The following is a 16,490-nucleotide window of genomic DNA, read 5'->3' as shown; positions in this document are numbered from 1 at the left end:
AATAAGCTCAGAGAATGTGAACATCCCCTCCCTACCTTGGAGCGTTTGTTGGGTGTGTAAGCTTTAGCATTGGCAAATATTAAGCGTGTGTCTTTGCACAGCTCTGTGGGGTTTTCATAGCGATCTTCCTCCAGGGTCCTTTTCACCGTGCCAAAGTCCATGGGTGTGTCAATGATGTCGTGGTAGTCCTGGGCAAGCACAAAACAAAGGGACTTCAACGCACAACTGAAAACAGCATCTGCTCATAGCGTGGCCTGTAGTGTGCCGTGATAACATACTGGATAGTTCTGAGGATCCACAGGTTGCCTGAACGGCTCCGAGTCCTCACACTCCAATATGTAGTTGAGCAGACTCTTGCACTGTTCCTTCCAGGCATCTCTGTCTGGCAGCACTTCTACAGAGCGCTGCAAATATCAGGGAGAAACAACTCAATGACATGAGGCACAACCTAACAAATCCCCCTTTTTGTTAGTTTTTATTAAAATGAATGTAAAGAGTGTTTCATCATCCCCTTGTCAGTTTTTTTTTTGTTTTTTGTAATCTTGAAATGTCAAACAGTTTTTACAGGTATGCCGATCACCCATCCAATGCATCTACCTGACGCAGTCTGTGTCCAGCAGATGTTCCTGGCGCTTCGGTGTCTTCTTCCTGTAGTCAGCAATCACATTTGAATTATTTGACTGTGACCTTTAATCAGACAACTGCAATGACAATTACATTTTCACACAACGGGATCACAGATTCACAGCGACGTTCACCACGATCACAGGAATGGAAGCGACTACAGCTCAAATAACCACTAGTGATAAACTTTCAGTTGCGCGACTGAAGAGACTACCAATGAGAGTGAAGGATACTGCTGATTGACATGACCTGTTAGGTAAATGCATTACAGGATCCCCTAGGCAACCAGATCCTGAAATTTCCACAAGCGAACAGCTGGCAGATGTGCTACAAGCGAGTTGCTTCCAGCATGTTTGTTGTTTTAGATTCCTTTTCATTGGGGAAGCCTTCGAAATTCCCTTTAATGACAACCTCAAACTTCCAGCCAGAGTCACGAGGAACACTGTTTAGGATTAGACACGTTACACAGGGATCACATACTCTGATAGCTGCCAGACACCTTGTACCTCAAGGCGTTTTTCACATCTACAGTTTGTTTACGCTGGTCTGAATCAGCTGATGAGTTCATGAATCACACTTCCTCCTGTGATTTAATTTCTTTTCATACAGTTAAAACTCCAAGTGAATCAAACTGCATCACTACAAACCACAAGAGATGACTGAGTCTGCTTATTGGCCAGATACATCTAGGGTGGGAGTAATAAATGGAAATACAGAGAGAAGGTGCTGCACTCCTATGTGTCAGGCAAAACTGTCCCCTGCACATCTGCTACTCTGCTTTATCTTAGGATGCAAAGCTTATGGGAAGCCATTTATTTCCAGTATACACCAGCTAGTAGGGTCAAACTGAGACTCCATCACAACCTCACAATAAATGACCTGATCTGGAGGTCTGGAACTGCATCAAGATCACCTCCTACAGAGGGTCTCGGTATGTTTTGGTGTGCACAACAGTGTTTATTCATACAGTGTATCTGTATGAATAAACCGCACTAAAACAGAGTGGGCTGGCTGTGGCTCAGGAGGTAGAGCGGGTTCCCTAAATACTCTGGTCTGCATGTCAAAATATCTTTAGCAAAAATACCAAATCCTAGTTTTTTGGAGTGTGCAAATGTTAAAATAGGTTCATAGGTACAGAAAAAAAAGCATTATTGGATAAATGAGACTTGTAGCAAGAAGTGCTTCGAGTGCTCATATTATAAAAACACTAAGTACAGTTTTACTTGAAATTAAACTCAGGGTGCGAGTTCTGGCGTTTTAATTGCAAAGGACAGTCATACCAACTTTTGGTTGAATTTTTAAAAGATTCTTTTGAATTTCTTTTAAAAATTATTTACTTTTAACAAACTTTTTTGCAGCAGTACATGAAAAAAACAAAAACAAACCCACCAACTACAAAGACTAGTTGTTAAATGGTTCAGACTTACCTCATCGTCATCATCCATTTCTTCCACTTCATTGTAGATCTCCATGATATCTGTGCAGCTTGGATTACTGAGAAAGTGACAAAATGTGTCAGCAAGAAATACAATTAGAAATTCTGCGCTTACAGTTCGTGCATCATCACAAGGTCTACGAACAAACAAACAAGTCCAGAAACACATACTTGACAAATTTCTGGAGGACGTTGGTGATGATTTTTGCAGAGTGGGCAATCTTGCTCCTTGGCTCATTGAAAGTGCGGGCGTTATGTGCAATATACCTGGCATCCCAAATTAATGCTGAGAGGCGTCTGTGGATTACCAAAGCGGAGCAAATGAAACGCAACATTACACACCACTTCTCACTTCTTTGCATTTCATGAACACGTTTTAAGGACAAATCTGGGCCAAAAGTTGAGGAGAAGATTGGTAGAAACTCACCTGTAGAATCTGTTAATGAGCCGCAGTCTGATGGTGCCCAGATCTGTGGGATAGGCGATCACGGTGCAGTAGCTGGGATACTGGACCAAGTCCACGGGACCAGAGAACGGAGCTGCAATCTCTGTGGCACAAACACGGAAAGAACGAGTGTAAGGATCAGGCAGATGTGAGCAAATGACAACGACGACAACATGTCAGTAAACATGAAGGAGAGAATACGTGGGTGAAATCAAACAAACTGGAAGACAAAGAACATCCATTTATGCATACACACCGACAGTGATGAGCTGATCGATGCTAGCGATGAGTCGTTCACACTCCTCATCCCTACTCCTCTCACCCCACTCGCCTGGCAGAGGCTTGTACATCAGCTCCCTCATCTCCTCTGCGGTCACAGGTATACCACCTCCCTCTGTGTCCGGCTGTGGGGCTGCACAACAAAGACAAACCCTTTCAATACACCCTGACACCTATTAACCAAACTCTGCGAAATGTACTCCATTACTAAACCACAGTAAGCTAGTAAACAGCCTTTAGTACCATCATCCTGAATAGGTTCCACATCCCAAGGACTGAGTTTCTCAGTTTCACCATTATCCCACCTGGTAGAAACACAAGAAGGCTGTTAGCAACCAACCAAACAATGCTGGACAAAGCCCGGCTGAACCACTGAATACTATAGGAAGATTTATATAGATTTATTTATGCCTCATCACCTCTAATGCTGTCTCAATCAACCCCAGTATAGTCCCTTAGAAATTTCACATCACTCACTGCTGTCTGGCAGCATCTACAATATCCAGCTTTTGATAGTTAAAATATCTGAAGAATTTTACTTTGTCCCCACAAAGTGTGTGTTTCTTACTTGACTTTGAAGCACTGGAAGAGACTGTCTGGGTACTGCGGCTGGTAGGGCTCCTGGCAGATGATGGTCCCAAACCACCAGGCATCATCTATCACCGAGCGAAACCTGTCGTCTGTGACAAGGAGAATACGATCAAACTCAGGTGTTTGAGCGAGAGAAAAAAAGAAAGAAGCCTGGCACCCATCTGTGAGGGTGACCGCACGGATGAATCATTGGAAACAGCATGTATGTGAACAACAACACCTTTCCCCCTCTCACATCACCAAAATAGCAATGCAGGGAAAGAAAGAAAAACATCAACCAGCAATATCAAACTGGAATAAATCTTCTCAAACTTCTTAGTCTGTCTATATATCCCTGCAGAACGCATTAAACAGATCAGCAGAGGACATTTCTAACAGGTAGTTTTGGCTTTGCTTACTTGGTTGCCAGTTTCTTCGAAGCGCCTCATCATAACACTGCCTCAGCACCAAGAAATCAATCACATCTGGCATGTCGTGATATCTGCAGGGACACAAGAAAGAGGAAAAACTGTCACTTTGACAAGAAGGTACAAAAATCCCTTCAAGACTTGGTGGTGAAGCTGATGCTGGAAACACTAACAAATACTACAGTAAGAAAAGCCTTTCCAAAAAAGACCAGGATCATCAAAATTATGTGGACAGTATTTTTACATTTCACACATTTTCTTTTCCTTCATGATGTGTCAAATTCAAATACTGACCCAACGAGCGGGTGGTAATGTGATTAAGAAGAGCACGGACACTTGATGTGCTTTATCGTAGAGAGGAATGTCACCAATGGACAGAGCTGCTTACTTGATAGAAAATGACTTGTCTGTGATTTTGCCGGTGCCGTGGTCAATGAGCGTCAGCTTCAGGCAGCAAAGTGTTGGCGGGCAAACTTCATATTTGATTCCAGTGATCTTCACAAACTCTTGGTCCTACAAAAACACACAGCAGGATTCCTACTTAATCTGCAGTTACATATTACCACTGAAAATAGTAACTGACACATGCAGACTGGAGAACTTAAGCAGGAATTAGCATTTTATGTATTCCTCCGAACTCATCATCAACTGGGAAATTTTTATGATCTTTATTTTGTTTGTTCCTCGTCTTACCCGGAGCTCCATTCTCTTCCAGGGCTGCTTTTCTAAATTGATGTCGTACAGCTCACTCCGACTTACAGCTTCAACGTAGGCCTCGTGTCCCTGCCGAAAGTAGATCACCTGAAAGACAAATCGTGCAGATGGTTAGAGGGAATGTTTGTACATAGGTGTATAAACCCTGTACAGCCTGAATATGAAATAACTGCTAAATAAAGAAATTAGAAAGAAAACTTAAATTAAATCGATTTGGATAGATGACTTCATTTGTAGCATTTTTGCTACATCCAGCATTTTGTGCAAGTGTTACATGTGTCTCATGCAATCATGTTTTCAGGGGGTGCAACTTTGCCACTTGTTAAGGTGAACCTTACCAACGTTAAAGTTAAAGCAGTGCATGACACTGTCTCTGGAAAGTGCCTGTATGCGTTTGGTGATGCAGAAAATGTATACTTGCTTTATACTTAATTCCAAGTATGGAATAAAGCTGGAAAGTCTCTTTTACACTGCTTTTTACATTAGAAATAAGCAGCAGTACTGAGAGCACAATCTGCAATGAAATAATTAACTAAATCAAAATGCTTATTTAACCGTTCTCGGGCCATAAATGACCAAAATAACAATTTTCTGTAGCATTAATCTTGTCTTATTTGCAACAGTGTTGCATTTTATTGTTATATTTTAGACTAGATTCTAGATTTTAAGCACCATTGTATTATCATCATCTGATGACGTTCCCGATCGGAGCAGAGAGTCATGTGACATGTGCAACATCCTTTATATGAGAGTGTACACAAAAAAAAAGAAAAAAAAGAAGAGAATGATGACGGCCGTATCAGGGTAGGGTTTAAGGTTTTGTGGAGCCAGCTTACACAAAGCCTGGCTGGGTTGAACCTCCCTCAGTCTACCCCTCTGGGTTGACATGAGCATCATTTCTTGATTTTACAACTATGACTACAAGTATAAGGCTGCCAACTAAAACCACAAGAAGTAAATGTACTTGTCCTTTTAATTTAAGGAAAAAAAAACCCCCAAAAGACAAAAAACCTTGAAGGATTTAGCTCTGCCAGACCAAATCGCGATCTTGTACTTTTAGGCTAGAAGACCTATTTATGGTGTTCAGCCAAAACCCAAGACTACATTTAATTTAGCCACTATACATTTCATGCCCCAAACAGTCTTCATTTCCTTCCACACCGTGTGCTTACTATTAAATATTGCTGCAATAAAATGAAGTATACTTACTAAGTACAAGTATTGGTTTGTTGATAAAAAAAAGTTTAAAAATAAACTTGACTGGTTGTTTTGTGGTGATGAAGGCATTTGACCTTATCCAGGGTTAAAGCTTAAACAAATTTATTGCAGAATTGTTCAAATAAACAGCACTAAGCAGAAATGTCGGCTACTGCAATCTCATAAATGAGAGAGTATGATTTTTCTTTTCCAATTAGGCATTAGGCTGATGACCCTCTTACCTCATCACCCATTTGGGGAACAAAAGGAGACTTCCTGGGAATGACATCAGTGATCCACGGCGATGGTCTGAACTCATTGGACACTTCCCTGTTAATGGATGGTCTGGGCTTTGGACGCTGATTGAAGCACCAACATGTAAAACATTAAACAAGTTAATATGAGATATTTTCAAATATTTCACACTCGTCATTCTGTCTAAGCAGTTATTAATCAGATTCACAAAGAGAAAAAGATAAATGAGGATTAAGGAACCTTACCCGAGGAAACTTGTTCTTTGCCTTCTTTGCCTTCTCTTTGCCTTTCTTTTTAGGTCTTTCCTCCTCATCACTTTGCTGCTTTTCCTCCTCTTCCTCGTTCTCTTCCTCCTCCTCTTCAGAGCTGCTGAGTCTGCGCCTTACTCGTTTCCGTGATGACAGTGGAGTTGAGGGCTGCAGATTTATACCAGCGTCTGCCGTCCAGTCAGAGTATTCGCTGGATGTATGGCTGTCCAATCAAAAGCAGGTGTGATTACCACAAAAAGCTACACACTTAATTACACAAATATTGCTACTGTAGATATTTTTTTGATACAGGAAATGTTTGGTTACCAGGGAAAGCCTGTTTCTCTGAAAAGTGACTGATGGGGAAAATAATGCCCGTTGACCCTGATCTATAAAGTATATTCACCTTGAGCTGTCAGTTTTCCACTCTTCCTCATCATTGGAGGAATCCAGGTCACTACCATCCAGCTCATTGTCCTGGAGAGATGAAAAAAACAAAAAACAATTACACACAATTAAGAGGGGGGGGGGACGACGACTTGTAAAGAGCGCTTTCATCAAGAGGAGAGTGCATCACCTCTGAGTGCATCTCCGAACTTGCCGTCTCCTCTCCCTCTTCACACGATTCGTCGATGTATTCCAATGCATCTCCACGGCTGTGCGCTCGCTTCGCGGTGGAAGGCTCATCGTCTGAATCATCCTGGGGGGACAGATGGGAATGATTCAGCATCGGTGAAAATAAAGCTGTACTAAAATAGATATGAAAAAACCAAACAACAACTTTCATCACTTAGTTAACCGTTTCAAAAGGACACTCAATATATAGCGTGCCTTTTGTTCTTCGATCCTTTAGCACTTTTTTTTTTTTTTTTTTTTTTTTTTTAACACTGCAGCATTCCCTTGCAAATTGGTAAAATTTTACTAAATGCTGTGAAAATTTAAAACCATCTTCACTGGGTGGAAAAACAGGAAACCTACTCGACAGCTGCTGTACATAATGCGCCTCTTCTTTACATTGTACTGAACCACCTCCTCGTCTCCTCTGGCTACTCGAACGTCCTCCTGGCCCCTGAAAAATATAATTCACGTCAAAATAAGCACCCAGAAAAATGCTAGAAAACCTCACTGATGACCAAGTTTAGACATGACTTTCTGTTCATGTCATTCCCAGTGCTTCCCACGAGGAACTGGCCCTTCGTTAGCAGACAAACAATCTATATATTTCAGACCAAAGGACTGAGTAAACCTGTTAGGTTTTCTGAATCGACAGACCTGATTAACACAAAAATGTATTTTTTTCATTATTGACCCAAATTAATTACACATTGGAATCTACTGAATAAATCTGCATAGCCAGAACATTATGAACATCTTTATCCAGCATGAAGCAAAACAGATACGATCCACTCAGGATCTCTGAAGGTGCCCTGTGGAGTCTTGTAAGGAGGCCGTGGCACCAAATCTTTTTAAGCCCAGTAAGCTGCAAGCCCCATCATGCTGTCCCCGTTTATACAGTTGATTAGCAAAAAATACTGCTGGGATTGAAAAACCTAAAGGAATTGCCATTTCTGAGATGCTCGTTATCTGCCCTTACCTTTCCCTGGTTTACCTGTTGTCAAACTATACTAATCTTTAACCTGCCCATCTGACTTACAGCCAACATACCTATTACAAGAAGTGACTCTTCACTCTACATCAAAACATCCCACACGTCGTTGTTATTGGACAATCAACAACATTCACTACATCTGCAATAGATTCCAATCTTTTAAAATTGGTTTCCATTTATTTATAAACTATAAAAATCTTTCCCATAAACAATGACACATCTTGGCACATATTGTACCTGTAGCTGCTGTGTGGAAGTTCGGGTACCACCACCCTGCGTCTCCAGGCCTGCAGGTCTCTCTCAGTGGCCATCTGGCTGCGAGGAGCGTTCTGGTGCATCTGTCGTACGCCCTCCACTTGTCCACTGCGGCGAAGACCCACATTAGGGGGTGACTGCACATCTGCTCGGTCGTTCACGGACACTGAAGTGAAAAATACTCGCTGTCAGCAAATACTTTAAGTCTTTTCTGGATATTCTGAGAAATTCTAAGGTCTACTAAAACCAATCCAGTGCAGCAGTGATGGTGTACTGATACCTCTTCGCGGTGTGCTTGGTGCTGGAGCCAACACAGAGCCTTGGGCCTCGGCTGGCCCTTCGGGTACTGCTCCCGTCTCAGGCTGGTTCTGTCTGTCTTGTTGCTCTTGAAGCTGTCGGATGGCCTCGTCCAGAAGGCTGCTGCGTCTGACTGCAACCTCCTCGGGTTCTGCCGTCTGCTGGCTGATGACCTGCTCTACCACCTCACCATCACCTGAAGATGTGATACATGTCAAACACCATCAAGTTTGATATGTTTAGCTGTAAATACAGTTCAGATGGTCTTAAATCGAGACAATAAAACAGTGAAAATGGGTCTGTGACATTTAAAAGTATATAATCTTCCATTAAGGTAATGGACTAATTGCAGCAGAATTATGGTCTTACTGGTGGCTACATATCCCAGCTGAGGTACCAGGTGCTCTGCAGCAATGTTCTCCCGCCCTGGGACAAGTCGCTGGTACCTAAAAATCAAGGAAAAATGTCGAATTCAAAGACAGGCCAGGGAAAACCATTTTAACTTTGTCATGCTGCTCTCAGGCAATCAGAACCTCTGATTTAACATTCAAACATCTGAACTTTTGGGCAATAAACGAAGACTGTAATGCTGCATAATGAAAACAAGGTGACGTCTACCGTGGGGGGTGAGGGTTTCCATCCACATCCACTAAAAACGGTGGTGGCATAAGATGGGGAGCCTGCTGTGTCTGTTCGTCCAGCACAAAGCCGTTGGCATCCCGGATCAGCGGTCTGTAGTCTGTGTGGAAGAACACCTGATCTGGAAGCTGCGTGGAGACCAGGAGAAGCAGGAAATAAGTAAATGTCTTCACTTTGCTCACAAAACGTAAAATTTCAACCATTTTCTCGATCTCCAAAATGCAACAGTTCTTCTTGCCTTTTCATAGGGCTTGGAACTGCCGAAGCCAAAGATGAGCAGATGGCCATGGGAGTCCGTGCAGGCGAAACGCTGACCATCGGGAGTGAATTTGCAGTCAAAAACAGCTCCGTGACCCTGGCCTTCAATCTGGATGAAAAACCACAAAATAGAAGAAACTTGTCAGAAAATGAGAATTTTTAACAACAGCACAAATCCTTCCCTCACAGTAACTGGGAAAGACTAATGATGTTGTATTTCCTTCTCTCACTTTGCACAAAAAATACCACAAAAAAAAAAATGTATCCAAATAGAAGAAATCCTGCTTTCAGGGTTAACTTTATGCACACTGCTTTTAATCATAATCATGCTACTGCCCTAATTTAGTGTCCATCAGAATAAAAACATTATAACCACATCTGCCCAGCAGTCATAGATCATTCGTTGTCACATGTGTGAGTCAGTGCTCTCCCGCTGTTATAGGATGTAAAGGAGGAAAGAATCTAGCTCACTTGCCTCTTACTGTGTGCAGAGATGCACCTTGGCCAAAACAACTACACTGTTCCTTCAGTCCCTCACAATTAAGTGTTATAGCGAATGAATCACACTCTGAGCGCATCATGTTATCGCTCCATCCCGCCGGGGTTAACAACTTTCCGCTGTGCACCATCCTATAAAAGCCAACTTCAGGCAGTGCTGTGTCAGCGTACCATGTTGAAGTAATGCTGTGTGTTTGTGCCTCGCAGCAGGTCCCATATGAACACGTTCCCATCGTGGCCAGCAGACAGGATGATCCTGGGGTCAAAAGGGTGAGGTTCGAGGACAAACACCTCTGCCTCGTGGCCCTGAAAAACAAGCACACTCGAGTTGATCTCTGGTTTAAAATGAGAATCTGTGGCAGTTACATCATAGTCAGTATTAATATGAGCTCTGCAGCAGAACGCAGCACAATTACTTTAAGGATATGTAGCAGCTGTCCTGTGTAGGAGTTCCACACTTTGAGGAGATGGTTGTTAACAGCCGTGATGACTGTATTGTCATGGCGATCCCACGCTACCATGGTGACTTTGGGTTTGAAGTAGCTTTCCTCTTCACTCATTGGCTCAACACTGAGAGAGAAAAATAACAAACGAACATCAAATAACAAATTATTCATAATACTAAAAAAGTAATATGGAAACGAATCTATAAAGTCCCTTTGACACATCTCGTGATGACACTGTAATCACAGAAATCCAGATTTTAATTCTAACACAAAGTACCAGATTATTATCACTAAATTCTTGTGAAAGGCAGGCTTTGGCACATGAGAGGTTTGTAGTCATTTCCAAGACAAAAAGGCTGGATGATAAACAGAATGTTTTTTAAAAGATATTTGAAAAACACATGCAGAGATATTTTTTTTAAAAAAAAGAAAAAAAAAGATTAATATAAATATGCTACTTTCAGCTGCTCCCTTATTCACACGGGGTTGCCACAGCGGGTAGCTCCGCATGTTTGATTTGGCAGACTTTACTCCGGATGCCCTTCCCGGCACAACACCAAAGGGATTTGTGTCTCCTCCCGGAATTAAAGCTGGGGAGCGTTCACTTGTTAAGCAAATGTGTTTGAGATGAATGCAATTACCTGGAAATCATTTGACCGCCCCCCAACCCCCAAATATAACTGAAAATAGCACAAACATCACATTGAGTTTTTAAACTGAAAACAACCGTTATTGACAGAGGCAACAAAAGCCTGGGAAAAAAAGTGTGATGAGTTAATTTTGCAGAATTAAGTAGTATTATGCCTCACCATTATGTGGGCAAACGGTTTGATTTAAAATTAACACACTGCAGTTTTATGATGAGAAACACTAGAGGATTTATTCAGCTATCGTTAGAAGATTCAGAGAATCCGGAGATCCTGTGTACAGAAGGAACGAGGGAACACTTCTGAGAAATGTCATCAGTGCACACAGGTTTGTTGCTGCATTTGCAAGTGCAAGAACCAAACACGCAAAGCAGAGCTCTGACCCCAGTGCTCATGACACTAAAGGAGAGTACACGGCACAGGAAACTTGCCTGAATTCTGTCTTTATTTACATTTTACACGGCATCGGAACACCTTGGTAAACAGGAGCTGTACATTTTAAATATATGCTCATGTTTTCATATACATATAAATTCTGCATGAGCTACAGAATAGAGACTGAATTTTGGAAGCAGACCTAGTTTAGCACGGAACAATCTGTCCAGAGGAATGCTCTGCTGGCAAACCGAGAACACCATGTATACCTAGAGGTATGAGTCTCATTCAGGTAAGTCCTTGCTTATTTTAATAAAACAATGCCAACCCACATTCTGCATTTACTGGTAATTCAATGCATGCGGCTTTCTTTCTTCTAGTGACTGCTGAAATTAAAAGTTCATTTTAACGCTTTAAAATAAATCCATAAATAGGCGCCTGAAAGTGTTGAAAAGTGGCTTCTTTTAGGCAGAATTTGATTTTACGCAGCTAATTTTTTGCCAGTGCAAGAACTGTGCTTTAAATTATATACATACCGGTATGTACAGCGAAACACAGCCTGAATGTTTGAAAGCCTCCCCAGTTTGATACTGAACATGCGTTAACTGGCAGATAAAAACAAACATAAGATCTGTCCTCCATTTCCACTGGTTACTCTCCAGGAATAACTAGCCTATAGTAAGGAAGTGAAGCTATACACAACCTAAGACAACACAAAGCCTAATCCTGGGGACACAATACAACTGAACCAGACAAACTTATTCATAAAACAACCCTGTAATTACAAAAAAATACATCAATCAGTATTACCCCTCAGCAAACAAGTTCTTTCAGTGGTATGTATAATTATATACATAAAGAAAACCTTTGTTGGCGACTTGCTTTCCAAACAGATGACCGAGCCAATACAAGCCGACAACTGAACAAATAAGTATTTGAGCAAACGGTTTCCTCAGCTGCCGTCAGCACCTGGTTTACTTGGACATGCTCCGACAGCTCCTCCGAGCAGCTTAGGCAGCAAACGCTTCCTTTTCGTTCAGCAAATCGGGCACTTTTTATTCCAAATGAGAATCTAGCTCATTCTGTGCTATTACAGAACCAAAATCAAGAAGGCATCTTCACCAAGATAAGACCCACTTTCGTCCACGCTGGTTCACAAGAGCAAAGACTCACCCTGGAATAGTGGCAGACATGTTCAGCAGGATGCACCTCCACTGCTGCCGCTGGTGGAGCTTCCAGATCCGTGCTGTTCCATCTCGACTTCCACTCACAAACCTGGCACGGGACAGCGACAAACACCAGGCACCATCACTTTACACACCATCCCACTCAGTTAAACGTGTACTCTGAATACTGCAATACTTGATATAATTTTTAAATAATAATAGAATGAGCTTTTATCATACCTTTCACCTGAGTGGCAAAATTGGATGCTATCAACTTTGTCCTAGAAACCAGAGACATGTAAAAGGATCATCAGGATCAAAAGGAGAAGAACAACAAATTCTTACATCAAATTTGCATTTGCAGCTCAAAGTTCTGCCAATAAAACCTTTGTAAGGATAAAGTTTTGCTCTTCAGATGATGCTTACCGTGTGCTCATGGAGCTCTGATATCTTTTCTGGGCTCCCACTTCCCAAGTAATATATTCGGATGACATCATCAGTACTTCCTGTTGCTAAAAACATCCCACCTGGAAAAAAGTTGGTAACGTGAAATGGCGTGTTGCACTTAATTTATTTTATTTAACCTTTATTTATACAGGTAGTCCCATGGAGACTCGATGTCTCATTCACAAGAGACCTGTTCCAGACAACCATTAAAATTACAACAATAAAATAACTAAATAATTCTTTAGTTAGACACATGAAGTAGCACAGAGGTCATTAAAAACTAGCAGCTCTTTATTGATTGCTTTGGCTCTAGACTTTGTTTACAGGATGGTGGAGGAGACAGTGGAGAAATGGCAGGAAAAGGGACTCAACATATAAATGTCTGGTTACCTGGACTGAATGAGGAGCACACGGTCTGAACACCTGGCCTTGGCCGCTCTGTAAATTTGTGCGGTCGATCGCTGGAAGTAGAGAAGAAAACATCACTGATTTCATCCAAAATAGAACACGTGACTGAATTCGGAGCAGACGCTAAAGAAATGATGTTTTCGTTTTTATATTTCATGTCTACCTTTTGCCCTGTCCTTCAACATAAACTGACAGTCAAACTTACATCTAAACCAACCAGCATCTCAACATTTTGGATGACAGACGAGATTACAGCCGGGTCGGATGTCACGCTGCCATTGTTTTGGTCAGATAAGAGACAACAACATACTTGCATATCAGTTAAACAGGCGTTCAAGGTTTAGAATACAACTAAACTTAGCACAAAAACAGAAGGAGATCTGTGTGTGGTGGGTAATATCTTTGTTGTAACAATGCCTCCTCTCATAAATCTTACACCACTGGAAAGCCTGCTTATTCCCCCTTTAATGTTGCATTTGTGGGTTGAGCATCAAGGCCAAACAGCTTATTCTGCTGTTGACTATTGTTTGGTGTTGTTTACTGTATTACATGATTGAAGTCTGAAGAAACAAGATATATTGGAAATTTAACTATTTATTTATTTAACAAACAGGGACCCCTGTAGCATGTGGAAGGTGACAGGTACAACAACCTGGCACCACTTTCTCGTACTAATCACCAACTTGGTCACACACTGCTGTGGGATCTCATTCTTCAACCAGCAATTGTTGCACATCAACCAGTGTGGTTGTGTTGGTCACTCTGGTATGAACAGCACACCCAAAATGATACCAAAAATCTTCAGTGGGATTGAGGTCAGGACTAAGGGCAGGCATTTCCATCCTCTCTACTCAAAAATTCTGTTAGTCTGCAATAAATCCCAATGTGTGGGGCGAGCACCACCTTGGAGGATAGTTTGGTCCTAAAAAGCGCAGATGTGGGATTGCCGCTGCATGCAGAAACTTATCTTATCTGCACCGAGATTGCCTCCAATGATGACAAGCCCCGGTGAGGGAGATGCCGCCCCACATCATCACACTGCCTTCACCAAAAGCTGTTAACCTATCGTTGCTGCAATCAGCAATTGCATTCTCCACATCCTCTCCACACTTTGACCCCACAAACGATCCACCTGCCGCAGGCAGAATCTCAATTCATCGCTGAACACACCATTCCTCCACATGTTCTCTGACATCACCCATTATATGTAAATTGCCCTTCAACTTGGAGATGGTACTAGGTACTCCAAATAATGCTGCATCTTGGTTTGTGGAACACCAGCTTGAAGTTTCCAGATTAGTGAAATGTAGCATGTCTGGAGCAGACACCAACCGACTGCTGTAGCAGGGTCCCTGCTCACAGGTGCTGCCAATCAGGTGTCTGATTGGCAGCACCTGTGTTACCAGAAGTTCAAAACAAGAATAAGCTGTTTAGCATTGGCAGAAAACATCTGACAAGTTATTCATGAGCGCAACCCACCTACTCAACTCTGCTGTTCAACCCAAAAATGTGGCACCACTTAAAAGGAAATAATCAACGTTCCCAGTGGTATAAGATTTATTGCCAAGAACCATTGTTAAAAAGAAATAATCAAAGAAACAAATTTTCTTATTTATATGCTTTCTATCTGAGCTTCTTTAAGACAAGGCAGACGCCAGTATAAAGGATGATGTAATGGCAATACACCAGCAGCCAACACTGGGAGTTAAAAACCTTTTAAGCCCAATGTGACTTGTTTTCCAGTTACGCCTTAGGCCCTACTGCTAATTTCCATTAGAATAATAATTTCTAATGGATGACTATTCCCACTCCTATGTACAAGGCGTTGCACAGCTTAGCATTGTTTGTGCCTCGGTGGAAGCGACACACACACAGAAACTAAACTGTTTTGTACTTTAATACATTTATAATAGTTTTATTTTTTTCTTCTTTAGCAGTCTTAGTTTACTGCTCCAGCTGAACTGTGTTCAACAGCATTTCATCAATGGATTACGCATCTGATTTGGGATGAATGCTTTGACAGAATATTTGCCACCAACATTTTGAGGTTAATTGGTGATTCTAAATTACCCATTCGCACTCAGATTAACACCCGTCTCTTAGTCCTGAGACAGGCTGGCGACCATCCAGGGTGTGCCCTGCCTCTCGTCTTGTGGCAGTTGTGATATGCTCTATCAAGTGTTCAATAAGCATGTGGTTTGACAACCATTAATATAGTTTCCGTGTTTTTGCAAAGAGCAGCCGCAGAGGCAGAGACCACCCTCACTACTGTCTGACGCACACCCAGTCATTTTGTTCTAGAAACAGGCCTGAAATATTACAGAAACCTCTCGGTTCAGAGCGGAGCTATGAGGGTTACTCCTGGGAGGCTTTCAAGGGGTACCGAGTTAACATACAGCACTCACCTAAAGTTTATGCTGTTGGCATCCCACTGCCAGAAGCAGACAGTAGCATCAGTTCCAGTGGACAGCATGTAACGTTTGGAGCCCTTGGCAAACGGTGAAAACTGAAACCACAAGAAAAACCACCCATCAGACCCCACTCCAGCCAGTGAGTCAGTCTATGTAGACCGAAACCTGCATTTCACAGAGAAAGGTGAATATTAACCTTTTCTCCCCCTGTACTGGCCAAGACAAAATCTTGATCTTGAGCCAACGGTTAAGAAGGACGAGGTTAAATTTTATTTTCTGGTGTGCACCAACAATGATTTTCAGACTGACTGGACCAGAAATGCTCTTACTGGCTTCAGGACATCTTTAAGTGAAAGGAAAAACAGGCGACAGAGCACGGAAAATGACTCTAAACAGTAAATACGTTCCCAGTATCACGCAGTACTGTTTCTACACATAGCTATGGGGTGAAGAGGAGCTGAAGTAAAGAGAAGACCAAATGAACCATTATCTTTCACATAAAACCAGAACTTGTACAGTTTCATTTCAGTCAATCAGGGAGTTTCTGTGCCATTAAAAACAGTTGCATGGCAGGTAAACTTAACTCACTGAAATAAAAAATGCTTTTATAGAGAAAGAAGGTGGCAAGAGAACTGTAGCAAAGTAAAGATCATGACCGGTGTTTTACTCAGAACATTTTCTTCATGAATCGGCCAGCACTAATATGTACAACTGTGTGATTTTAGAGTGCCACTACACAACATTCACACATGAGAAAAATCTAAAGAAATTAATGAAATCAGTTTATCATTTACTTTGGAAAAGCATGCACATGCTCATATTTAACTTCAATGAACATT

The 16,490-nt window shown here is 41.8% G+C and overlaps 1 protein-coding gene across 1 annotated transcript in view; it reads right to left on the bottom strand.

Moving 5' to 3' along the window:
- Positions 1-16,490, bottom strand: part of brwd1 (bromodomain and WD repeat domain containing 1) — a 28,471-nt gene that overhangs the window by 5,156 nt on the left and 6,825 nt on the right. The window contains exons 9-37 of the mRNA XM_085429719.1: positions 15,646-15,746; positions 13,223-13,293; positions 12,812-12,912; positions 12,626-12,666; positions 12,393-12,494; positions 10,168-10,321; positions 9,923-10,057; positions 9,234-9,362; positions 8,975-9,123; positions 8,726-8,802; positions 8,340-8,552; positions 8,042-8,225; positions 7,174-7,264; positions 6,773-6,895; positions 6,602-6,672; positions 6,193-6,418; positions 5,935-6,051; positions 4,475-4,582; positions 4,170-4,294; positions 3,773-3,855; positions 3,352-3,463; positions 3,027-3,088; positions 2,761-2,916; positions 2,487-2,607; positions 2,231-2,356; positions 2,052-2,118; positions 598-648; positions 279-404; positions 36-188 (exon numbers count right to left, since the gene is read on the bottom strand). Coding sequence (XP_085285845.1) covers positions 36-188; positions 279-404; positions 598-648; positions 2,052-2,118; positions 2,231-2,356; positions 2,487-2,607; positions 2,761-2,916; positions 3,027-3,088; positions 3,352-3,463; positions 3,773-3,855; positions 4,170-4,294; positions 4,475-4,582; positions 5,935-6,051; positions 6,193-6,418; positions 6,602-6,672; positions 6,773-6,895; positions 7,174-7,264; positions 8,042-8,225; positions 8,340-8,552; positions 8,726-8,802; positions 8,975-9,123; positions 9,234-9,362; positions 9,923-10,057; positions 10,168-10,321; positions 12,393-12,494; positions 12,626-12,666; positions 12,812-12,912; positions 13,223-13,293; positions 15,646-15,746 — 3,375 coding nt within the window. The remainder of the gene's footprint in view (positions 1-35; positions 189-278; positions 405-597; positions 649-2,051; positions 2,119-2,230; positions 2,357-2,486; positions 2,608-2,760; positions 2,917-3,026; positions 3,089-3,351; positions 3,464-3,772; positions 3,856-4,169; positions 4,295-4,474; positions 4,583-5,934; positions 6,052-6,192; positions 6,419-6,601; positions 6,673-6,772; positions 6,896-7,173; positions 7,265-8,041; positions 8,226-8,339; positions 8,553-8,725; positions 8,803-8,974; positions 9,124-9,233; positions 9,363-9,922; positions 10,058-10,167; positions 10,322-12,392; positions 12,495-12,625; positions 12,667-12,811; positions 12,913-13,222; positions 13,294-15,645; positions 15,747-16,490) is intronic.

The sequence above is a fragment of the Copadichromis virginalis genome, linkage group LG14, assembly GCF_057382275.1.
Source record: "Copadichromis virginalis isolate Kocher_CV1m ecotype Utaka linkage group LG14, C_Virginalis_male_GT1.1, whole genome shotgun sequence".
In the NCBI taxonomy this organism is placed as follows: Eukaryota; Metazoa; Chordata; class Actinopteri; order Cichliformes; family Cichlidae; genus Copadichromis; species Copadichromis virginalis.
Note: the sequence above shows the minus strand (reverse complement) of the source record. Positions and strands in the feature narration are given on the sequence as shown.